General features: G+C 61.4%; 1 protein-coding gene across 2 annotated transcripts; it reads right to left on the bottom strand.

The window, feature by feature from the left end:
- Window positions 1-605: 605 nt before the first annotated feature.
- MXRA7 (matrix remodeling associated 7) lies at window positions 606-24,252 on the bottom strand. 2 transcript variants are annotated; one of them, XM_008155175.2, is made up of 5 exons: window positions 23,987-24,252; window positions 14,576-14,639; window positions 9,575-9,668; window positions 2,916-3,026; window positions 606-1,374 (listed from the first exon to the last, which is right to left on the bottom strand). In XM_008155175.2, exons 1-5 carry the CDS (start codon window positions 24,245-24,247, stop codon window positions 1,212-1,214), a joined length of 693 nt encoding a protein of 230 aa, XP_008153397.2. In that variant the 5' UTR covers window positions 24,248-24,252; the 3' UTR covers window positions 606-1,211. The 2 variants fall into 2 exon arrangements, 1 of the variants encoding a protein (XP_008153397.2); XR_008554678.1 differs by lacking the exon at window positions 606-1,374 and adding an exon at window positions 2,075-2,091 and having other exon boundaries at window positions 2,675-3,026.
- Between the last annotated feature and the right edge of the window lie 486 nt (window positions 24,253-24,738).

Here is a 24,738-nt window from a genome sequence, read left to right on the forward strand (position 1 = left end):
CCTCTCGGCACTTGTGAACAAACAGGTGCTTTCTCTCGGTTGCAAATTGCAGGGTGGGATGCTACCTTATGGTTGTGTTCACGTTTTCGCCAGGAAACTTCTAATAATGGGTTCGAATCAGCAGGTACATTATTTGGAAGGTACTTGGATTTTCTTGATCTGTAGCAATACTGATATCTGAGGGGACCTGGGGGTGTCAGTTTGAAATGGGTTTTAGCCAAGCTGATGTGGCTCGGTGGTTGAGCATCGACCCATGAACCAGGAGGTCACCGGTTCAATTCCTGGTCAGAGCACATGCCTAGGTTGCAGGCTCGATCCCCAGTAGGAGGCATATAGGAGGCAGCAGATCAATGGTTTTCTCTCATTGATGTTTCTATCTCTCCCTCTCCCTCTCTGAAATCAATAAAAGTATATTTAAAAAAAAGAAATGGGTTTTAAGAGGACTCTTTTGGCCACAAATGGACTTGGCGGCGTCCCAGTGAGGCAGTGAAGGGCAGGGGGCAGGAGGAGGAGCAGTGCCGGGGCAGTGCCACCCTGCAGTGCAGCCCCGGGACCTGCCCGCTGTGTGCGTTCAGGGAATAGCGAGATAGAACCACGTGAGTGGGTCCTTGAGACCCCAGAAAGGGGACAAACAGTTCTCAGATCAGAAAATTTTTAAAAGCTTGGCAAAAAAGATAAAAATAATTTTTAAGAGTAAAAAGCACTGACATTTGAGTATAACCACGGGCAAGAGCGCAGACCGCCCGCCATGCCGACTGCCAGCAGAGCAGCCAGAGGAATTACAGCGACAGGTGGGAGGAGAGGGGTCTGGCGAGCAGAGGAGAGGAGGTGCCTGTCCCCGGTGTTGCTCACTTGAGGTGCGTCAGATGCCACGGCCTCATTTAATGCTGTGTGTGGGTTTCGTTTGATTCCAGCAAATAAAAAATGTAAGAACATCACGGGTTCTTCCTCACTCACTGGCTCTGAAATACCCCTCACAGAAACAGGTGGCTCTCGTGAGGGGTCCCGACAGTGTGCTGAGATTTTATTAGATTTTATTGACTTTATTTTTAGCATTTTCTTGAATGCTGCCTGGGAGGTGCCTCCCCTGTGCCTGCCTGCCTTCTAAAGGCTTTACCTCCCGAAGGCCGGCGCCAGGCCCAGGGCGTGTCTCCCCTCTGTTGTGTCTGCGTAGTTCTCGGTGCTCTGTAAGGTGCTTACTTAGTGATACGTCAAGTGAGTCTCATGCTCCGCGAGGGAAATGCTGGCGGGGGCTTCACCCTGAGACCGTTGCTTTGTTCCAGGATGGACGGTGGGGCTGAACTAGCTTTTTTGCTGAGAGAGTGCTCCCCCACTTGCTTGCTTCCATAGTTACAGAAGCTTCCAGAAGTCCTTCTAAGGCAGAGTGAGTGTTAGTGTTACCAGACTGGACATGCAGGCCACAGGCCCTGATACGCATCTTCCCCCAGCACCAGGGATCCTTCCCCACGTGTATGGGGGCTGAGCCTTCAGGTCACCCCTCCCGGGCCACGCCTGCCCTGGGGCTGCGTGGAGGGTTCAGTCAGGAGCAGAAGACAGTCTGGGAGAGTTACCTGTGTAACAGCTGGAGCCTAGAGGGTTACCTCTGGAACAGCTGGAGCCTAGAGAGTTACCTATGGAACAGCTGGAGCCTAGAGGGTTACCTATGGAACAGCTGGAGCCTAGAGAGTTACCTATGGAACAGCTGGAGCCTAGAGGGTTACCTCTGGAACAGCTGGAACCTCAGAGAATTACCTATGGAACAGCTGGAGCCTCAGAGAATTACCTATGGAACAGCTGTGGCCTCAGAGAATTACCTATGGAACAGCTGGGGCCTAGGAGGGTTACCTCTGGAACAGCTGGGGCCTCAGAGGGTTACCTATGGAACAGCTGGGGCCTCAGAGAATTACCTATGGAACAGCTGGGGCCTAGAGGGTTACCTATGGAACAGCTGTGGCCTCAGAGAATTACCTATGGAACAGCTGGGGCCTAGAGGGTTACCTATGGAACAGCTGGGGCTTCAGAGAATTACCTATGGAACAGCTGGGGCCTCAGAGGGTTACCTATGGAACAGCTGGAACCTCAGAGGGTTACCTATGGAACAGCTGGGGCCTCAGAGAATTACCTATGGAACAGCTGGGGCTTCAGAGAATTACCTCTGGAACAGCTGGGGCCTAGAGGGTTACCTATGGAACAGCTGGGGCCTCAGAGAATTACCTATGGAACAGCTGGGGCTTAGAGGGTTACCTATGGAACAGCTGGGGCCTCAGAGAATTACCTATGGAACAGCTGGGGCCTAGAGGGTTACCTATGGAACAGCTGGAACCTCAGAGAATTACCTATGGAACAGCTGGGGCCTCAGAGAATTACCTATGGAACAGCTGGAGCCTAGAGGGTTACCTCTGGAACAGCTGGGGCCTCAGAGAATTACCTATGGAACAGCTGGAGCCTAGAGGGTTACCTCTGGAACAGCTGGGGCCTCAGAGAATTACCTATGGAATAGCTGGGGCTTAGAGGGTTACCTATGGAACAGCTGTGGCCTCAGAGGGTTACCTGTGGAACAGCTGGAACCTCAGAGGGTTACCTATGGAACAGCTGTGGCCTCAGAGGGTTACCTATGGAACAGCTGGAACCTCAGAGGGTTACCTATGGAACAGCTGGGACCTCAGAGAATTACCTATGGAACAGCTGGCGCCTCACCCATGGGCAGAAGCCAGAGGAGCCAGGCCTTTCTCCCCTGAAGACCCCAGTCCTGATTCCTGTAACACAGAGGCTGCGAGCACTGAGCAGATCTGTGCATGATAAACCTCTCCGTCTGTGGACAGAAGGTCGAGGGACGCCTACGAAAGTCTGGAAGTGACCAGGGCTGGGGTCGGCACAGCAATGGGGACGCGTCGCCGGGCGGAGGGGCAGCCTACATGTCGTAGAGCCGCAGCTGCTCCTGCACATCGCCGTGGGACATCTCGCCGAACGTCTCCTTGTTGTCCTCCATGAGCTTGAAGATGGCCGCCAGCTGCTCTTTCTGAACTCTGCCGGGAAGAAAGGACACAGAGGCGGGGGGAGAGCCGTGAGCCTCGGGGCAGGGGAGCCCTCAGGTAGTGCTTCGCGAGCGTCCAGAACAGCAAGAAAACTCCACTCCAACCGACCCACTCAGAACAGCCTGGAGTGGTCTAGACTCGAGGACTCAGCCCGAGGGTTCTGAGTCTTGGGTCTGCCCTGGAGATTTGGGGACCCCCAAGTTATGGCTCTGGTTCTCGGTGCTTGTTTCCCCGGGGGCCGCCTTTTGCTGCTGACCACACATCTCAGTGAGGCGAGGAGGAAGAAGGTGGGTCCCCCGAAGGGCTGGGGGTTCTGTGCAGAAATGTGCAGAGGAGCCAAAGCGAGGAGAAAGCACATGGTGGGCTGGGGAGCGTGGGAGCGTACAGATGTGCGTGGCCAAGGGCGAGGGGTGGGGTGGGTTCCGCTGCTCGGAGGAAGGGACGCCTCTCTGATTTGCACAGACACCTTGTGGCCTGCGGTCCCTGCCCTCAGGTGTGGCTGGAGACCGGCTTTGTTTAGGACACTCCGGCTGCTCCCTTATCTTTACGAGGCTCAGCCACGCTACCTGCCCAGCGCAGGTGCAGACCTGAAAGGGTGTGAAACTGCAGCGAAACCCAGGGAACAGTTGGTTCTTGTTGTTCTGCCTGGTTTGCTGTGCTGTTGGCATGACCGGGCGCTGTGTGCTGGCACCGGCTCGCTGCTCTGGCTTCGGGCCTCTGTAATTCCTCCCTCCACACCACACACCGCCAGCTTGGCGTCGGTCCCTGGAGAATGTCAGCCAAGTGGCAGGGTGGGACCGCAGCACCTCCCCGCAGCCGGGCTGCTGCCGTCACTGCAGGTCCGGCCGGGCAGGGCTTTGGCACAGCCTCCGGCACCGCCTGCAGGGCCAGCACCCACGCTGCTGGGCAGGGTGCGATGGCTTGTCTCACACTGGTCCTAACACATCCCTTCTGCAAGGACCACGTTTCCCCACCCAGCAGCTCTGACTGGAGTGGCACCTAGAGGCGGGAGGACTGCAGTCCCCAGTGCCAGCCTCTGTGCCACCTGGGAAAGTAATTTCTGGGGTTTCCTGTGGAGGAGAGGGAGCCTCTGCCAGGGGCTCCGCGCCTGCCGCCTGAAGAAAGGGCAGCACCGGGACTGGGTGTGCACTGAGCTCCTTGGATGGACTCATCAGCTGTACGTGTGGGCACCCCCAGTGAACGCAGACGCTCTGTGTTTCGGTGGCCGAGACACTGCACACTGTTGACAGGGTGGACATGGCACTCGGCACCCTGCCAGGCATCAACATGAGAGAAAGCTCAAGTTTTAAGGGGTTCAAAGGAGATTATCTTTTAAAACACCAAGCAAACCTGAAAAAACACACAGTAATCAGGATCATCTACTCCGAGTTTATTGGACGGAACAGAGGCTGAAACGCAGGTCCAAGCCGTCAGCAGGACGTGAGGCCTGGTGCCCACGTGCGGAGTTTGCAGACAGACCGAGGTAGCTGGCCTGGAGGGAGCTGCCTGCTTATGTGTCAGTAACTCCTAGCCTGACAGGACTGCTATGGCTGTGCGGGCCACTGTGCTCACAGAGGACGGCTGTCGTCACGGGGCTCTGTGTGGCTGTGGTCGCTGCCTGTTCTGCCCTCAGCCCTGAACCTCAAGGATCAGCCCAGAGGAGAAGGGCCCTGGGGACGTGACAGGCCGAGGGGCCGACACTGGACATTGATTTCCAGCCTTCCGGTAAATGGAGAAGATTTTCCTATTAACTTACTACTTAAAAAATGTTTTAACCAACACGTCTAAAACTGCAGCCTAGTTTGGCCTAGTATAAATACTATCCCATGTAAAACTCCAGGAAACCAGTCTGGGCCTGATCTGATTATCTGGTGAAGCTCTAACTCATCTCGGAAACTTCCTAGAAAAAGGCATAATCGAGGAGAAATCTATTTGAAGCGAACACTATTATTGCTTCAGCCAAAGCTAAGGGGGCGACGCGGCTGAGCTGGTAAGAACAGTGACAAGGCCTCGAGCAACAAGAGGGCTGATGTAAGCATCCTCCAGAGGGAACAAGGGGCGGACGGTAAACCAAGAGCCAGCCCTCGCGTTGCTGCCTGGTCATCCATACAGCGTCTGTCACCCCGAACGACTGCGCCAGACCGAGAGCAAGAGGGAAGTGGCCCCAAGGCAGAGGAGGGCCGTGGGCCATCCCGACCTGCTGGGAGCAGGGCAGCTCGCCCTGTTCGTCCTGTCACACCTGAGAGGCCTCGGTGCGGGGGAAGCAGGAGGCCTGCCGTGGAACGACCCTGATGGTGAAGGGACGGCCTTGTGACTGTCTCAGTGTGCAGGGTGCGTGGCGCAGGCAGGGCGGAGCGATCAGAAAATGAGTGTTCAGGGCATGAGAACACTCCTAAGCCCTCGAGCGCAGCAAAGCAAGCCCCCACGCCAGGAGGGGGGCCTCGCACCCAGAGCCAAGGCGGCCGGGTCTACAGCCAGGAGAGGCCGCTGAGGGTCAGGTCCCTGCGGTGCAGGCAAGATGCCCTGGGAGCCGGGCTGCTCTCAGGGGGTCATTTATCGCTCCAGCTGCTAAGCTGCCAAAAGGAAAAGCCTTAGGAGGGCGCTAAGGGCAACTTCATTATTCTTCGGCTCTGTGAAGAGAAACGGAGAAAAGATCATTGGTTTCACTCACTGATCGGACGAGTACCGTGCAGAGGAGGGGAACGGGGCGAGGAAGGATGTTTGGAGTTGCAGAAGCCGGCTGGCCGCTGGCTTCGCAGACACGGGAGGCGCAGTTCGCCTCAGCACCTTCAGCAAGATAGTCTGTGCCCCTAGCCGCGGGGCTGCACGGGACCCTGCCCGGGAGCCCGACAGCCCGCCGGCCCCCATTGCCAGTGTGCGAGGCATTTGGGTAGTTGAGGTAGTTAGGTCAGGTCCCGCACCCAGGGAGGCAGGCAGGGCGGGCACCGGGCTCTTTGGATCTTGGCCTGCGGCTGCACTGGGATGTCCTGCGACGCTGGATTGCTTCCTGGTCCCGCTGGCCCGGTGTTGTCCCCGCTGGGGACACTGGCAGCTTAGGACTCCTGCTGCCCCCATGAGGCCAACAGTGTGCCCCCTTTTTCAAATGACAGGAAAACAGACGCGGGGCAGGGATCTGATTTTTGTCCCTCTGGCGCCCTCTTCAGGTCAGAGTCAGTGCATGTTTCTAGAAATTCACACCCATGGGCATGTCAGGCAGCGGAGACTAGAATGTCCCACAGCTGGGCTCCTGGGTCGCCTCCCCCTTGCCCATTGTGCTGTATAGAACACTTCCACTAGAGCCGCGTCCACTCCAGCACGTCCGGCCGTCCTGCGGACCTTCGGGGTGGAGCAGCGCCGGGTGCCGGTCCTCGGCTATCAGCCAGCCTGGCCTACAGCCCAGGCCCACCTTTCCTCTGGCCCAGAGCTGGGAAGAGCGGGTGGCGTGCAGGGAGGGGCGTGGATGGTGGTGCTTCGTCTTTTCCTGCCAGATTGGAAGCCAGCCAAGCCCACCAGCTTCCCTCGCTCTGGCGGGAGGAGGACGTCTTGCTGGGGGGCACAGTCACCGGCCTGCACACCCACCGTCCCAGCCACACTCAGGTGGATGTGGCATCTCCCAGAGAAGCTGCGGGGGGAGCCGGGGATGCCCCCAGCCAGGCAGAGGCAATGCTGAGGAGCCTGTGAGCCGGGAGCCCCAGGCCCCAGAGGACAGAGGAGGAGGGCGGGCAGAGACAACGCAGGTCTTTCTTCAGCAGCAGCTGCCTCTGGGTCTGCGAAACCTCACCACTGTCCGCCCCTTGGGCAGAGGAATCGGATCTGTGAGCAGTTCCAAGGGAGAAACACATCTGGTCCCTTGCTTTCCGTCCTGCTGCTTAAGGCCATTCCCTGAAAACTTGTAAACTGAGGCTTCGGGCTTGCTAGGTCATGTGACCATGCACGAGTCAGGCTCTAGGTAATGTATGTTGGCTGATTGATACTTAAAGCCAGGGAGTTGCAGCATTTATTGTTCACTAGCCTGCAATTTGACGGACCCTGAGTGCCAGGGGAGGAATTAGAAACAGGCAGAGTTTGGTTGTAGGAATTCGGCCCCCAAAGACGAGAGCATCCTTTCACTGGCTCGTGGTTTCAGCGGACTGACAATCACATGCACGTATTGTTCATACCGATGCTCCGGGGCAGTTTTCTGGGCTCAGCTGGGGCCGGAGCTGCCTCATGCCCATCAGCTGTGCCAGTCCCCACCAGAACTATCTTGCTGTAGATGAAAGGCAAAGCCAGACGTGCCAGCCTCTGCAACCCAAGCATCGCCATGCCCGGAACAGCAGTTGCGAGAGGGGGGGCACCCAGGAGCCCCACACGGGGTGCAGGAGCTGACCACATGCAGGGGCAGGAGGAGCAAGCAGACGCCACAGGCAGACTCGTGGGACAGCACGGGGAGCATGCTGGGCGGGGCAGGGATGAAGATGAGCATGAACTCCCCGCCCTGTGAGGAACCCTGTTCGAGGCCCACGAGGCCCACCTGACCCTCCTCCTCAGCTCCGGCTGCCCCAGTGGCAACCACAGCCTGCGGGAGGGCGAGAGCTCCGGCCCCCACCCACAGAGTACGAAGTGTGAGTCGGTGGTCCAGGGACTCCACAGATCCAGGGGGGAGACCCTCTTGGGGAACGCAGTCTGCTGCCTGAAGATAACGGAGAAGGGACCTCCCGCCCCTTCCCCAGGCCCCAGCTGGGGACCCAGTGACAGTGCAGCCTGACACCTCCCCCAGGCCTGGCGTGACGGGCCCTCCCATCTGCAGTGCACGCAGCCTAAGGACAGGTCCGGCCACAGCCTCTGTCCCGGGCCTTCGAGGGACCACAGGCTGCCAAGAAGCCCTCCCTCCTTAACCCCGAGCTGCCAACTTCCTGACTGGGAGTCTTTGTGGCCGCGTGGTCCCTGCTGCATCCAGTAGCTGCGGCCCTGCAGGCAAAGGAGCCGGGCAGACTGACAATCCACCCGCCACCGGACTAGTGCGAACGAGCTGTGGCTGCCAGCCTCGCTCTGGCCGTGAAAACCTGCCTGTCCCGCCACCGGAGACGGTGTTTCCGCCTTGCGCTGTGCTAGGAGCTGCGCCACCTTCTCAGGGGAGGACCAAAGCCGTGCGGGTTCCCGCTGCCCCTGCGGCCCCCACCAGAGGGCGCCAGTCCCCCACCGGCTGGGCCAGGAGGCCCGCCCGGGACTCGCCTGGGGAAAGGGACCCGTTCGCCCGGGATCCCTGCGCTGGAGGAGAACGGAGAACCAGAGGCGTGGTGCCTAGCACGTGTTCCCTGGCGATGAAGGCGGCGGAGGAGGGGTTAGACCACTCGGTCATTTCGGGGACACATTAACAGACAGGATGAGGGGAGCACCCCTAGTCTAAGAAGTCAGTCTCCTTACCAAAAGGATTTGCAAGAATATTGTGGCTCAGGACCTAGGGAACTTGCTACAGGGAAGTGAGGTCAGAGGTCAGCTCAATCCTGAAATATAAAGCCAGCACACGTCACATCAGAGGCAGCGCCCTCGTCCTCGTCCTCGTCCTCGCAGGGAGGGTGGAGGCTCCCAGGCCACCCACCCCTCTGCCCCAGATGAAAGCCGCTGCCAGGGACCGCCCCAGAGGGGGGGAAGGGGTGCCGGGGCAGAGGGGCTTTGACGTCTGATGCTGTGGGGGGCTGGTGAGAGGAATGAACAGGTGGCCGAGCCCTGCACTACGCAGGAACATGCCCTCCGGATAGTGTGCCCTCCGGTCCCCTCTGGGTGCTGGGGAGTGGGGTGACTGCCAGACTCCTGCCAGAACCAAAGGACTCCAGGCCACAGGCTGTCCGAGCGTGGGGACGCTGGGCTCAGGGGCAGACCTGTCTCTCCTCAGCCTCTTGCAGGGTGGGGTGGACTGGAGAGGCGCAGGGACCCTGGGTGTGCGGTGGGGCCGCCGGGTCTGGGAAGAGCTCAATTCTAAAAATGAGAAGCTGCGCCTGTGAGGTCACTCAGGGCTCCCCGGAGCAGAACAGATCCGAAATGCCCAGAACAGACAAAAATGCCCGCGGGCGCTGGGCCGGGAGGGTGCTGGGCCGGGAGGACGCTGGGCCGGGAGGGTGCTGGGCTGGGAGGCAGCGGCTGCCGAGTGGATGAGCGGGAAGAATCCGCTGTGCCCGGGTGATAGGTGGGTTTTGCCATGAACTCTGCGTGTAAGTGAACAGCCGGATCTGCTCCAGGCCCTCCCCTGGCATCTCTTTCTCTTTCTTTTCTCTTTTTCTGTGGGGGGAGGAGTGGGTGCAAGGATTGGACTCAGCATCCTCCCCCCAGTGCCCCAAGGGGACTGTCTCCAGGGGAAACCAAGCCCGGACAAATATTGCCGGGAAGGAAAGAACCGCTCACATGACCATGGAGACGGTCAGAGTGGGTGCAGCTCACAGAGGCGAGCTCCTCTCCTGGCCCCTGAACAAGGGTCTGGGTGAGACGCAGCCCCACGCCGTGTCCCCTTCCCCCCGCCCACAGATGCCGAGGAAAGCTGAGCCCCAGGAGGGGCCACCTACCTCTGCTCCTCCTCCAACTCCTCCTTGGTCATCATCCTCTTGTACTGGCTGCCCCGCAGCTTCCCGGGGCTGTACTTGAAGAAGGCCTCTCCTCCTGCAGGGGGACAGAGGGTGAGCGCCAGAGCCCCCCCCCCACCCACACACACACAGGGGCAGAGGCCCCTGCACACAGTGCCAGCCCGGGTGCAGCCTGGCCCCGAGAGGACCCGGCTCACCCTCACCTGCACTCGAGGCTTCCCACACCCTCCACGAGAGCCCACAGCCACTTAGGAACTCTTTTAGGAGCTGGAAACGGGGTACCTAGACAAAAACCAGACAGCCAGAGAGAAGGCAGCCCCCTCCTCGAATAATATGGCTCCTCCCAGGACCAGGCTGAGCTGCCCGCAGGGCTCACCGAGCCTGCTGTGTGTGAGGCCCCCTCCCCCATTACTGCTGTGCTCATCACCGTCAGCGGAAGGAGCTCCTCTCTGGGAAGCAGGCTGAGCTAGGCGCTGGGCTCCCTGCTCTCCTTGGCCCCAGGTCCGGCACAGGGACCTCCCACCAAGGCCCTCCATCTTCCCCGGCCCTGGGGCCCATGCCCTGCATCCAGGGGTGTCATGTCGGCCAGGCTCATTGTCTCTGTGCCACAGCTGCCTTCGAAAGAACAAAAGGGCCCAGGCTGGTTTGGCCCAGTGGATCCTGCGGACTGAAGGGTCCCAGGTCCAATTCCCTGTCAGGGCACATGCCCAGGTTGCAGGAAGCACCCAATCAATGCTTCTCTCTCATCATTGACATTTCTCTCTCTCTCTCTCTCTCTCTCTCTCTCTCTCCCCCTTCCTCTGTGAAATCAATCAAAATATATATGCACTAGAGGCCTGGTGCATGGATTTGTGCACTGGTGGGGTCCCTCGGCCTGGCCTGCAGGGATCAGGCCAAAACCGGCACTCTGGTTCTCAGGTGACGCACCCCGGAATCGAGCTCCCTCCTCTTTGGTTCCGGGTGGGTCACCCGAACAGCTGCCAAGTCACCGCAGCTCAGCAGCTCCTGTGTTGAGTGTCTGCCCCCTGGTGGTCAGTGCATGTCATAGCTACCAGTTGGAGCATCTGCCCCCTGGTGGTCATTCTGTGTCACAGCTACTGGTTGGATGGTCAGACAGTCACTTAGGCTTTTATATATATACTAGTAGCCAGTTTGCACGAAGATTCGTGCAATAGACCTTCATTCACCTGGCTGCCTGCACCAGTTTTCTGCTGGCACCGGGGACCCAGGCCTTGGCTGTGGCCACCGCCTTCTGCCTTCTTTCAGGGTCTGGGCTTGGCCCCGGGCGGTGGCCTTGGGCTCGGCCGCACCCAGCGTCCCTGCGACCGATCGCAGGAGCCGACCCCCAGTGGTCTCCTGCGATCAGCGCAGGCTCCCCGCTGGTGCCCAAGACCGGGAAAGCCTCGGGCGGCTTTCCCGGCCTTGGGCTCCGCCACACCCCAACGTCCCTGCAACGGTTTCCTGGTGGGCTTGGTTGGTGGGCGTGGCTTGGTTGGTGGGCGTGGCTTTGGGCATAGCGAAGGTGCGGTCAATTTGCATATTTGTCTATTATAAGGTAAGACTAGAGGCCCGGTGCATGAAAATTCATGCACTGAACGGGGGGGTCCCTCAGCCCAGCCTGTTCCCTCTCACAGTCTGGGAGCCCTCAGGGGTGGGAGGCGACCCAGCCATCAGGGGAAGGCGACGCCCCATCACACTGCTGCTGCCACTGCCGGCAGTGAAAGCCTCAGCCGGCCCTGGTTACCTGAGTCTCGGGCACCCCTGGGCAGCTGGGCAGCTGGGCAGCCGCCATCCGAGGCTTGCCTGCACCACAGCCGGCCCTGGGCGGCTGTGGGGCTGTGGGGACGGGGTGCCACCATCTTGTGGCTGTGGACGCCGCCATCTTTGAGGGCGGGACAGCAATTAGCATATTCCCTCCTTATTGGCTGTGGGCGCCACCATCTTTGCAACGGCGTGAGGGTCAATCAGCATATTTCCTCTTTATTAGATAGGATTTATTAGATAGGATATATGTATGTATGAAAGAACAAAAGGGCAACTCTCCAGGCCTGAGGAGGGGCCCCGTGACATGGAGCAACGGCAGGTGCTGGACACTCAGATGCAGCACAGGCCAAGGGCCACAGGGCAGAGGAGGAGGCCGGGTGTCCAGGAGGAGGGAGCCCTGTTGGGGCCTATGCATGATGGCCTCTGGGCTGCTGGGGTCAGGCTGAAGGGCTGGTCTTATCTAACTCCCAGGAGTGAGTACAGACTTGAGTGCGGGAACTGCCAGCAAACCCTTCCCACACGCGGTTCTGCTCTGGCGGGCTCACCTCTCTTTCCCCAAGGTCTGGAACCTCAGGCACCTCCACACCCTGCAGGCCACCCTGACCTCCCGCGCCCGCCGCTGTCTGTGCCACGTGGTCACGCAGGCGGATGTGGGCCCGAGGGGAGGAGAGGCTCAGCTCTCAGGTTCTCTTTCTGCCAAACCAGGAAGGTCTGGGTGCAAATTCAGAACCCAGTCACAATGCTGTGGGTCGGTCTGCCTCTCACCAGCACTCGCTTAGGAGGTGGTGGCTCTAGGGGCTCCTTCCCCCCCCCCCCCTCCCCCACTGCCCGGGACTGAGACCTCTCCTTAGGGAGCAGTTACTTATTCTGTGTTCACTCAACAGACAGTGAGAACTGTTCTGGGTGTTGGGACCAGGGCCATGGATAAAGCACAGCGAACAAAGATAAGTAATTCAATGTGGAGTTTACAATTGGTCATGAAGCTCAGCAGAAAAAGACAGTGGGGAGCTGGGGAGTGGAGGGGGAAGGCTGCCGGGGTATCTACCTGGAGGGGTATCTACCTGGAGGGGTAGGGAGGCTTTATAGTCAGCAAAGCAAGGAGGCCCTGGGATGGGGCCAGGGGCCTGGCTCTCCTCCAGATGGGAGACTGGGTGACTCCCTCCCTTCTCACTGGAGTCCCCCCTCCCATAGCTGGCCCCTCCCTCCGGGCTGAGCTCATAAAGGGCCAGAAGGCTCACATTGCAAGGTCTGGACGCAGGGGTCTGGGGCTCTGGGAACTCTGCTGCATAATTCAGGGCCCCTGTTTGAGGCCTGAGTCTGTGGGCACCAAGATAGCCCGACAAGCCTGCCACGGGCAGAACCCCACTGAGCTGCAGACTCCCCGCAGCTGGCCACCCATGCTGCCCGGGGGCCTCAAAAAGAGGCAACAAAGAAGCCCATTAGCCTCCAGGCAAGGCCGCTGGTTGCTGTTTAGAGAAACAAAACAGAGAGTGCTGCCAGCTGGGCGCTGCTCAAGGCTTCAGTTCATGGCGCAGGTCTGGATGGGGTTGTTTTCCAGGCCAGAGAGACTTCAAAGGTTTTCACATGATCACACGCGTGGACCATGCATGGACCAAACTTCCAATGTGCTGGATCAGGAGGGCTCCGTGCGACCGCCCCCGGGAGGGGGACATCCTTTTGCAGTCTCCTGTGAACCCATGAGTGCTTAGGGACACAGGTCAGGCAGCCTGGGGACTGAGCTGCTCACGCTGGCCTGGGAGCCCATAACCTCTCCTCCCTCGTCTGGGCTGCCAGGAGGCGGCCTGGGATGGGGGTGTCCAGGGCAGCGGTCAGATACGGAGGGGGGGCACTTGTCCTGGCTGAGGGGCCTCCAACAGCCTCAGCTTTGCTTTTGTGTCCCCAAGTCCCCAACAGGACCCACCCACGTGGCAGGGTCAGACCCTGGGGCCACGGTTCCTGCAGACAATCTGGGAAAACTGACAGCTGCTCGGAGGGAGAGCCCCTCAAGGGTCTGATGTCCAACTCCCGCCCCCCCAACCCCCAGCGCCCTGCCCTTCCTCTTCCCCGGAGGCTGTGTTGACAGATGCAGACAGCCCGCCCTGCTGGCCTCCAGGGGGAAGCTTCAGCCCAGCTGGCCCACGCCAGCCTCGTTACTGCATTCCTGCAACCCTCTTCCGCGGCTCCTGCCAGCAGTCGACTTAAAGTCACAGCAACAGCCTTGCTTTTTAAAAATTACAAAATAGCCCTAGCCTGTTTGGCTTAGTGGCTAGAGCGTCAGCCTGCAGACTGAAGGATCCCGGATTCAATTCCGGTCAAGGGCACGTGCCTTGGCTGCAGGCTTGATCTGGTTGGGGGCGCGTGTGGGAGGCAACCAATCGATGTGTCTCTGTCACATGGATGTTTCTCTGTCTCTGTCTCTACCTCTCCCCGCCACTCTCTCTGGAAATCAGTGGGAAAATATCCTCTGTGAGGTTTAACAACAAAAATTACGAACTAGTTCAAGCACACCCTGAAGTACAGCCGCAAGCCCTCCGTGTGCCACACAGACCGAGCACATGCTGGCGTTTGCTGTTTCTGCTTCGGCTTTTTTTAAGAAGTAAAACATGACAGATCCAGCGGTGCCAGCTCCACCCGCTTTGGTTCTGTCTGTCTGTCCAGGCGCTGGCCCCAGGGGCCGCCTCCCACTAGGTCAAGTTTGCATTGGTCTGTTTCCTCAGGGTCCTGGTCACTCCCTTTCTCTCCTGGCGCCTGGGCCCTGATGGCCAGCGGGTCTGGCCTGTTAGCTGGAGCCGCTCAGGCCAGGGCGCCCGCTCCTGGGGCCTCCGTCCCAGGCGCCCGCAGCAGCTGGAGTGGCTTTGGTCCCCATGACACGGCAGAGGCGCTTGGAGGGCAAGTGAAAGGCGTGGAGCCGTGACGCCGGGCGCTGAGGGGCAGCTCAGGGCCCAGGAGGTCAGGGTGCTCAGTTCCTCAGGAGACGGGGCCCTGTGTTTGGAGACAGCTCCCCATTCACAGACGGAAGGAGGGTGGAGGAAGGTGGGTGGAGGGAGCGGCTCTGACCTGGACGTCCTTGGGGCCCGACAGGACTCCAAGTCTCAGCCCCTCTCCCTCCTCCTCTCCCCTCGGACTGCCACTCAGATCTCAGCTGGGACCCCAAGAGCCCACAGCGCAGCAGGCGTCCATGGCCAGACAGCGCCGGCCTCGGTGCCAGGCCCCACTCACCATCGTCTTCCTCAGGCTCTGCTGGGGGTGGCTCCTCCTCGCTGTCCTGCTCCTGCTCCTCTTCCTGCAAGAGGGGGTGTGTGTGTGTGTCAGTGCCGGGGGGGGGGGGGGTCAGTGCCGAGGGGGGTCAGTGCCAAGGGGGGTCAGTGCCGAGGGGGGGTCAGTGCCAAGGGGAGTCAGTGCCGGGAGCTCAGGACTGTTTACTCGTGACACTGCCACTCGGCGCCTGACCTTGGTAGAACCAACCTGACCCCAGGCCCACTTGCAGGCGACGCCCCGCAGCAGCGTGGGGTGGTGGTGGGCAGCATGCCAGGCCGAGGGGACGGCCAAGGCCCAGCCTGACCATCACGCTCCGCGCCTGTCCTTTGAGCGTGTCCGGGACGACCGAATGGGGGCCACGGCCAGCAGCAGGTGGAAAGTGTGACGGCAGCACAACTGGCCGAGATGGTGGGAGGCCCTGGGCCGAGGGACGGTGTTTGACCTTGCCCCGTCCTCTTTAGGTGGGTGCTGGCCAAAGCGTTTGAGTGCCACTTTGATAAGGGACTGGGGACTCCCACACCCTCGCGACAGTGAGGACAGAAGGCCCACGAGGAAAGCCGCCGGCTTATCTGAGGCCGGGCCGGCCCCACAGGGAAGCTGCACCCGCGGTCACGGGCTCCAGCTCTGCGTCGTTCTACCCCTCACGTCGTCGTTTCTACCCCCACCCAGCTCAGTGCCTGGTTTCCCCGAAGTTGGAGCTCTGCCTCTTGCCCCGCTGTCTCCCCCGCAGACACGATTAGCAGATGGCTGGAAGGGCCGTCCTGGGATGGCCTCGGTGGGAGGAGGAGTGACTTCAACTCGCAGGAATGCTGGAGGGCGAGGGGAAGTGCCCGTTGTTCCCACTACGGGGGGTGCAGGGTGTGGCGGGGCCTGTGGCCCAAGGAACTGTGACTCAGAGGCCAGTGGACAAATAGGGAAATGCCTGATGTTTAAGACGGGGAGACAGCACGGTGAGCTGCCCACAGCGAGGAGGCAGCACCGCGGACACCCCAGGCCAGCTTCAGGGCTCCGCTTCTGGGGGTCCAGCCAGAGTCTGCGCCTCGGCAGGCGCCAGAGCGAGCTGAGCAGGATGCAAAGTTTGCACAAGCCTGAGAGCTGAGCCCTCTCTCCTGGACCACACGCACAACGTGCAGCCGGCGGCTGGGCGCGGACAGGGCGGCTCTTCTCTTAGCCCTGGCCCCATCGCCACGTGGGCCCGGCTGCCCTGGGCGCCGGTCGGTACCCGGGGTCTCCCGCAAAACGTCTCTGTGGCTGCGGGGTCCCCAAAGGAGACGCCCTGGACTCAGCACATCCACTTCTAGGGATGCGCTGGGCTAGAAGGCCGTCCCCCCGGGTGATATGCGATGACTGACTGTGCGCGACAGAAAACAAACCGACGCTCCTGAATGTGTACCCAGAGTGACACGTGACAGGTCAGCATGTTTGGTTATATGTTCACCAAAATATTACCCGGTTACATGTGTCACCATGCATGTAGACCACCCAGCACCGAGTACTAAAAAGGAGGCAAGCCCGGCCGCATGGCTCAGTGGTTGAGCGTCGACCTAGGAACCAGGAGGTCACAGTTTGATTTCCGGTCAGTGCACATTCCCGGGTTGCAGGCTCGATCCCCAGTGGGGGGCGTGCAGGAGGCAGCCGATCAGTGATTCTCTCTCATCATTGATGTTTCTCTCTCTCTCTCTCTCTCCGTGCCTCTCTGAAATCAATAAAAATATTTAAATAAACAAGTAGGTGCAGCCTCCCGGGGACTTGATGCACATGTGACAGGCTGGGCATGGTGACCTCTAGGGAGGGCGGCCAGCTCTCCGAGGTTCTGTGGGAGAGCCTCGCCCCGAACCCGGCCAGATGCTGGCCCACACCAAGAATTAAAATGAAAAGCTTAGCATTCAAATGTCAGCAAGCCAAGTGTAAAAGACATTTAATAAGTAAATATTCAACTGATGTGTTCTGTAGGTGTAGCATTTACACTTCCTAAGTGATTAATATTTAAAACTGCACTTAGACTTTGAGGACACCCTATATCCCAGAATTAAATGAAAGATAAATAGCGTGGACTTAGTGGGAGAGGCCCACAGTGCTTTGTAACTTCTGGAGAGGTTCTGTGACTTTAGATGCACAAAGTAAAGTCAGTTTTTCACTGTGAGACACAGGGAGCTTTAGGAGACTTTGTAAATTGGCCACTTACTGTGTTGTGTCGGCACCTCCCTTCAGAAAGTGCCCTGTGAAGTCCTAGGTTCCTGGGGCTCAGTCCCCAGCCCTCCGCACACCAGCATGTGGCTGTGCCCCAGGGCCCACGTCCCCTTGGGGACAAGGGGGCCCGAGCAGAGGCCATTCCACCCCGGCCGTCCCTGCCTGTGAGCCACTCAACTCCAAGTTTCTGCCCCCAACAGCCAGAGTCCTGCCACTGCCCTGCCCACTCACACAGCACTCTGCACGTCAGAGCATCTCAGGTTCTTCAGGGTGGGCATGGGGTCGGGGTGGGGCCTGTGTCAGATCCAGTGATGGACCGCTTTGCAAGTCCAGGAAGGCACAACGTTTAGTTGGTTACTTAGTGGGGTTTTAGATAACATCGTCATGGAAAGGATTCCATTGTTGGTTTATAAGAGCAACAACAGTCCTGGCCGGTTTGGCTCAGTGGATAGAGCGGCGGCCTTCGGACCAAAGGGTCCCAGGTTCGATTCCAGTCAAGGGCACGTATCTTGGTTGCAGGCTCCTCCCTGGCCGAGCTCTGATGGGTCTTGTGCAGGAGGCAACCAATCGATGTGTTTCTCTCACATCGACATTTCTCTCTTTCCTTCTCTCTCTAAAAAGTGATGGAAAAGTATCCTTGGGTGAGGATTAAAAAAAAAGTAACAGAAACAAAAGTGCTGAGACCGATCATACGAGGCAGAAGGGTGCGTTTCAGAAGCTGTGACTGAGACAGAGGGAGACCTTCTGGAAGCTCTTTAGCCTCCAGCCATGCTCCTAGCTTCAGGACGGCGACCTTGGGCGCGGGAGGGAAGAAATAAAGGAGAGCATGTGCAGAATGCTGGAGCCTCCTGCCAGCCCAGCCCGTCTGGAAGAGCTGCCTTAGGGATTTGCCTTCTCAGGCTGACCGCACCTTCCACCGTTAGTTCTTCTTTGGCACACGCACTTTTGCAGGTACATTCTTAGGAACACAGGGTACATCTAGGTGACACAGAGGGGTCCTCGGGCAGGGCTGAGCCTGAGGGACGCAGGGAAGGCCATAGAGGGGGCGAGATTCTGAGCGGGGTGTGAGGTGAGGCTGCCAGGTCTGGGTCTGTGGTACTTGGTTATGGCAGCCGAGCAGACCCTGCTCTAATGGAAGTAAACCAGTTTAATGAGAATTGTGAATGGGCGACACCCTCTGAGACAGACGACTGGCGTCACCCCGCCGGGTCCCCAAAGCAGGCCCGGGCCCAGACCCAACCCTGCCCCGCACTGCCCAGTCTCACCATCCTATTATTGGACGGTGACTGCTCTGAACTTCAGCTGTTCAGCTCTGGCCCCCAGTGGAGGGGGTGGGTGCAGGAAAAGCTCGGGGAAGTGCCTTCCCATACCTCACCCGTCACCCGTGCCAGAAGCCCCATGCCCGGGCCCCTCCGAGACTAAGCATGGAGGGTGGGCAGAGGGGACAGGCAGGTGGCTGTGGGGCACAGAGTGACTCAGAGGGACGCAAACCCTGACACAAACCCTGCCGCAGCCATTGCCATTTATGGCTGCCCTGGGATCCAGCCCGATCCTCACCACGGAGGCAGAGGAGGGAGAGGGACAGAGACGAGAGATACAGATCTGCCTGTCTGCCTGCCAAGGACAGGTCCTGCTCTCAGGTCCTGCAAACAGTGTTCCTGGGACCCTGTGACCAGCCACCTGAGCTGCCTCCTGCTGTGACCACACCCCCTCCCCCTGGTTAATCTGGGGTGACTTTAGAGGACCCATCTCCACCAGGCGGGGGAGGTAGGGGGAGGTTAACTCACTCCTGTGGGGACGCTTGTCCCTCCGCTCTCAGGGGCCTGCACGCACTGCCCAGCAGCGGGGAGGGTCCAGGAGACCCCCCCACCCTGGAGGCTTCCCAGACGGGCACGGAGAGCAGCGGGGCAGGCTGCCTCCCGCCCCAGGCTCCACGCAGGCTGCGGCCTGACTGCCCCCTTCCCCCAGCTGGGTCCATCAGGCAACCCGGCTGCTCATCTGCAGCAGAGGGAGCCTCGCCTGGCGGGCGGAGGTGGGGGGAGCGGGGGAGGGGGCGGGGGGGTGGGCAGAGAAAGCTGGGCTGGCGCCAGCGCGGGGCTGCTGGGAGGGCAGGCGGCAGAGGTGCGGCTGGGTGGCTGCACACAGACCCGCACGTCAGCTCAGCACCGCGGGCTCCTAACGCGGCTCCAGGCGAGGCCGCGGCTCTGCATCCACCCCTGCCGCCGGCAGGCACCCCCGGGGACAGGGACTTAGGTCTTCTTGTCCTAAACTGGCCCCTCGCGGCTCGCCAGCTGTTCTCCGGGTCCAGCATCTTGACCTTCACTGTGGCCCAGCAGGCTGATGCCCTCCCCCCTGCCCGTGAGCGGCCTCCGGGGTTCACCCTGTCCGCGCTCCTCCACCGCCACCGGCTCCCACCCCGCTCCTCCAGCTCATCTGCCACCTTCTTGGTGCTTTTCCTGCTTGAAACCCCGTACAGGCAGCTGCCGTGTTCAAGTCTAGAGCATCGGACTTCAGACTGCAGGGCCGCAGGTCCAGGTCCAGTCAGGGGCACACACCTGGGCTGCAGGCTTGATCCCCGGCCCGGGTCTGGCATGTGCGGGAGACAACCAATGGATGTGTCTCTCACATCGATGTTTCTCTCTCTCTCTCTCTCTCTCCCCCTTCCTCTCTCCCTAAAATAAATTTATTAAAAATGTTTAAAGGAGGAAGGGCAGGACTAGGGGTCAGGAGCCCTCCCCGAGCAGCTCTGCCTCTGCCTGGGCACTGGCTCCCTCTGAGCTCGAAGAGGAAAGCAGGGATCTGGTGCTTTAAGAAACGCTAGAAAACCACTGAGCTACTGGCCGCCCACAACTCTGGTGGCTAAAACCTGCGGTGAACTGCCGGTTCTCCAGCCTCCGTCCGAGGGTCCCGGCAGGGAGCTCGCTGCCCTAGAGCGTGCACGGCTCGCCCAGGCCGTCCCAGGAGGAGGCGACCGCCTTTGACGTGAGCCCGTGTTTTCTTGTTGTGTTGCCGCCTGGTCGGGCAGGCAGCACTACGGGGTGCCACTGAGTGCCGGGCCTGGGGGAGCTGGGGTGTGGGGGTGTGGCCGTGCACAGAGCAGGCAAGGACCCTGGTGTCGGGAGCTGGGGTCGCTGCGACCTGGCTGGGGAGGGCCGGCTAGGGGCGCACATGGCAACGCCAGGTCCTGAGGTGGCGCAGGCCTGGGGTCTGAGTGCTGGAAGGCCTCGGTGGCTGCGCGGGGGGGGGGGGGGGGGGGGGAGAGGGGCCCACGGCGTAGCTGGGCAGGAGGCAGAACCTGGGTTCCGCCCAGCGCCGCGGTGGCACCAGTTCAGAATTGACTCTGCAGGCAGTGGAAGCCGCTGGGGGCTCTAACCGGAGGGTACGAGATGCGGTGTCTATGGAGTAAGGATCCCACCGGCCGCTGGGTGTGGCGTGGGCGGGGAGGGGCTGTGGGAGAACCAGGCCACAGGTTCTGGAACAGCCCAGCGAGTTGTGGAACCAAATCTGCTGGCACCTGGATCTTGAACTTCCGGCGTCCAGACCCGTGAGAGAGAAATGTCTGTTGTCTCGGCGGCATTTTGTCACAGCAGCCGAGCTGACCAAGACAAGACTGCAGGCGACACGAGCAGCTGCCAAGTACTCCTCCGGCGCCCTCCACCCTCCACTGTCCGGCCCGCCCTCCCCTGTCCGGCCCGCCCTCCCCTGTCCGGCCCCACTTTGGTTAAGAGAACAGAAGGGGCCAAGGTCAGGACTGACGGTGAGGGAGGGCATCCACCCGCACTTCCATCGTTCTGGAAGGCTGCGGGCTCTGCACCTGGCAGGGCGGGGGGGGGGGGGCACCTGTGACAACAAGGCTGGGAGGGGGGCACAGAGGGACCCAGCTGCGGGATAACTTCAGAAAGGCAGGCCGGGCCCAGCTGCGTGGGAGGACGGCCGAGGCTGCGCACCCGAGCACCAGGGGTCCAAGCAGCCCAGCCCTGTCCGGACTCCCCACCGGGTTCCTATTCTCCAGCACCGTGTTTGAAAGTTCCAAACCCCGGGAAAGCTGGAGAATAGGACAGTGACCATCGTATCTTCCACCCAGGACCGCCCCCTGCTCACACGTCAGCATCTTCGCGCGCTCTCCCCCCACACACCCACACGTGTGTGTGTGTTGTGTGTGTGTGTGACTGTGTGAAGCACCACCTGTCCTGCCCAAACGTTTCAGCACGCGTCTTCCCAGGAGCAAGGGCGTTTGTCGACGGCCGCAGCGCCAGCGGCACACTCAAGAAACAGCACTGAAGCAATAAAATGATCTCATAAACCCCTCGTTTGAAAAACATCCCAATTGCCTCCCAAATGTCCTTCATCGCTCCCCACCCCACCCCGATCCAGGACCCAGTCAGAGGCTGGGCATTGCACTTGTCTGCTCTCTGGTGTCTCCTTTAAAACATTTTTTAAAATATTGATTTTAGAGGGAGAGGGAGAGAGAGAGATCAATCGGTTGCCTCCTTCAGGGGCCCAGATGGGGTCGACCGTCCAACTGAGCCACGCCGGCCAGGGCTCTCCGGTGTCTGCTGTAATCCAGAGGGTCTCCTGCCTGTCTGGTTTGGGGACAGGACACGGGCCAGCTGCCGAGGAGGAAGGTCCTCCTCAGTCTGAGCGGAGCCAGGACCCAAGGGCCACAATGCCTGAGCTCTGGCCCCGACGCAGAGGCTCAACTCGAGCACTGTCTGAATGACACTTGACCTTCACCCTTGACCACTGTTTGGAAGCCTACGATATAGCCTCACCGGAACCCACACCTCATTAGGTCAGAAGCCTGGCAATCCTAAAATCCCAGCCCTCACATCAGCCCAGAAAAGCCGTTTCTGGCCTTAAAAGGACCCGCTCCGCTCCGGCTCCGTCCACGGTAATTCTTGGTGGGGGAGGGGCGCGCCTGTGGAGCTTCCCCCGCTCTGAGCCCTGAGAAATGGAAGAAAGGGGTTCTCATCCTTGACTCTGCCTCACTGCCCGCCTCCCTGCCCTGGCCCGCTGACCCCCCTTCCGTCCATGCTCATGTCCCGGCCCACGGAGGGCCCTTGGCACCGCGGGGACACTTTCCGGCGGCCCCCAGCCCCGTCCGAAGGCTGCTGCTCTGGGCTCCAGATCCTTCTCAATAATCAGCTTTGTGAGCGGAGGCAGCAGCTGCCCCGGCCTCCCGGCTGGCAGGGCAGGGAGCGGCGGGATTAGCAGGGATGTGGTTAATGGAAAAGCAGGGGGAGGGGAGAGGCGTGTTAAGTGCTGCTCTCCGGGGCAGGGACTTCCCGCTCGTCCCCTCCCCCTCCCCTGCCGCCCTTCACTCAGTGAGAGGCCGGGCGGCTGGCTGGGGCCTCACCTGCTGCCCCAGACAGACCTGCTCTATTTCCCCGGGGGCCTTCCCGTCAGCTCCGAGGCTCAGGCAGTGGGACAACCCGAGGACAGAGCTGGGCCTGCTCTTGAAATGAGCGAGTCCCTTTCCAGACCATTTCTGGGCAGCTTCTTCCAGGGGGAACCCCACACGGGGCGGCAGGGGAGTTGGGGGACAGTGGCTAGCTGTGTGCCCCCAGCGGCTGGCCCAGGCCCTTACACACAGCAATGACTCCATGTTTGCCAGTTAGGGTTAAGGGGGGCTGGACAACCCAGAAAGGGCTGGGACGTGAACCCACAGGAAGGGCAGACCTCTGAGAGGACACAGACGCCACATTAATTCTCGGTCAGGGGTGGAGCACCTCAGGACGGGGTCGGGAAGGCCCGGCCTCCGCCGCGGGAGCACGCTGCCTGCCCTGCCCGGACGGGACGGGACGGGGCCCTGTCCGAAGCCACTCGCCCCGGGCCTGCCTTCTCCCAGAGCGCGGTGGCTGGGCTGCGGGAACGGGAAACCCACGCGGTAGGCACCAGCTGCAGAGGCCCGGCCTGGAGGGAAGTCCTCTCAGCAGGGCTGCACCCAGAGGACCCACATCGGGCATTTTAACCCTCAGTCCAGAGCGGCCACGGCCGAGAAGGGCCGGAGCAGGCTGGCCGGCGGCTCAGCTCCCCGCTCCCCTGGGTGCAGGCAGAAACCCCCGACGTGGGCAAACCCCCGCTGCCCGCCACGGGAGCCTCAGGTCCCTGGAGAGCACAGGTTCCCATCACACCGGACCCTGTCCAGCCGGGGACGCACACAGCAGCCTCCTCAGAACCCAGTCCGGTGACACAGAGCAGCTCGGAGAAGGGCGGGTTCTCAGAAAAACCTCTCCTCCCCCCTTCCCGCCCCCCCCAGGTTGTCTCCAGTGTAAACCATTGTGTCCAGCGGACTTCAGAGTGGGCCGTGCGCACAGCTGCCAGCGCCCCGAAGCCGCTCGCTGCCGGTTTCCACCTCGCGGCCACCCTCCCGTCCAGGAACGGAGCTGGAGGGAGACCAGGCGTTCTGACCGGACCCGGGCCCTCGGGCCAGCCTGGAGGGCCAAGGGGCTGGGAGCCTGGGACGTCGGTTTCCAGTGTGAAGAGGAGCTTGGGGAAGGGGATGGTGCGGGGGGGCGGGGTGCGGGCAGGCGGGACACCAGACACCTCCCCGGACGCCCGAGCCAGGCCGGCGGGCGCGGTCTGGGCCGAGCTGACCGGCAGGGCGGGTGGGCGCTCAGCTGGCGGCATGTCTGCCACCCGGGACGTGCCGGGCGCAGGTGCAGCGGGGAAACGACCGTGAGGACGGCGGCGATTGTCCGGCCTCGGCGCTCAGTCCCACCCCCTGCGACGTGACATCACCATCCGGCCTCCGGAACGCACCGGCCTGCGAAGGCACCATCCCTTTCTTTCTCTTCGTACGCGAGACCGCTCTCGTGCTCCTTGAAATAAGCCACTGGCACGTGGATTTGGGAACCGCGGGCGGGAGGGGCGGGGGTGGGGCGTGCGTCCCGGGAGCGGAGCCGAGGCGGAGCGCGACCGCGCGGGGAGCGGGGGCCGGGGCGCGAGAAGAGGAAAGCAGCCCGACAACAACGCAACTCCGACGGGCTGGTCCCGGGGACACTTCCCGGAGGATGTGAGTCCGCTCGGCGACCGCCTTTCCTGCCGGCCGCGGGCTCTGTCCTCCGGGGCCGCCCGTCCGAGGCCGGGGGCGCGGTTCCTGGCTCCGCGCGGGCGCAGGGGCAGCGGCGCCGGGAAGGGAAGGGACCGGATGGGGAGAGGCGCTCGGGGGCCGGGCCGTACCTGCTTCTCCTCGGCGGCCTGCTCCTCCGCCGGCTCCGCGGGCTCCCCCGGCTCCTGGGGCGCGGCCGCGTCCTCCGTGGCTGCGGGGCCGGGCGGCGCGGAGGTGGCCCTGACCGCGGTCGGGGGCGCGGGCTCCGGGGCCGCGCGGTCGGGGTCCGAGCTCGCGGCCGGTCTGCGCCGCAGCAGCAGCCAGGCCAGCAGCAGCGCCAGCGCCGTGGCCAGTGCGGGCAGCGCGGCCAGCAGCTCCGCCAGCGCCTCCATCGCCCGGCCGCCCGAGTGCGCGCCCGCAGGGACCCCGAGGAGGCTTCCCGCGCTCCGCCCCAGGGCGGAGCCCCGCCTCGGACCCGCCCCCACCCCGCCCCCTGGGGTGACAGACCCCGGGGACCGGAGCCCAGAGCAGCTGGGAAGCGCATCTGAGGCCGGAGGAGGGCTGAGCCGCCTTTGCCCGGCGGGCCTGACGCTCTGAAAGCCGATGAGGTTTCTGTCATCTTTGGCATCATTTTGGCCAGTCCAGAGGGTCGTCTTGGAGAATTTGGAAATGTAAGTGCGAGTTTGGGCCAAGGAAAGCCAGGAAGCTCGTGGAAACCGGCCCTGGACTTCCTGGAGGACAGTGAAGGCTGCAGCCGGCCCCGCTCCCGTCCAGCCGCTTGATGAGCTGTGGACGGCGCTGCATCCCCAGGCTGCGCTCCTCCGCGTTCCCAGAGGCCGCTGCCAGCTCTGCCCGTGAGCGCCCCCTGGTGGTGGTGGGGCCG

This window comes from Eptesicus fuscus, chromosome 20 (assembly GCF_027574615.1).
Source record: "Eptesicus fuscus isolate TK198812 chromosome 20, DD_ASM_mEF_20220401, whole genome shotgun sequence".
Taxonomy (NCBI): domain Eukaryota; kingdom Metazoa; phylum Chordata; class Mammalia; order Chiroptera; family Vespertilionidae; genus Eptesicus; species Eptesicus fuscus.

Bases quoted from the DNA above. Each gene is read 5' to 3' on its own strand.
- MXRA7 (XM_008155175.2), bottom strand. From the start codon at position 24,247: ATGGAGGCGCTGGCGGAGCTGCTGGCCGCGCTGCCCGCACTGGCCACG. The intron at 14,640-23,986 runs GTACGGCCCGGC...CCCCTCTTGCAG, and splicing joins AGGCCGCCGAGGAGAAGCAG to GAAGAGGAGCAGGAGCAGGA. The intron at 3,027-9,574 runs GTAGGTGGCCCC...TCTTCCCGGCAG, and splicing joins GAGTTGGAGGAGGAGCAGAG to AGTTCAGAAAGAGCAGCTGG.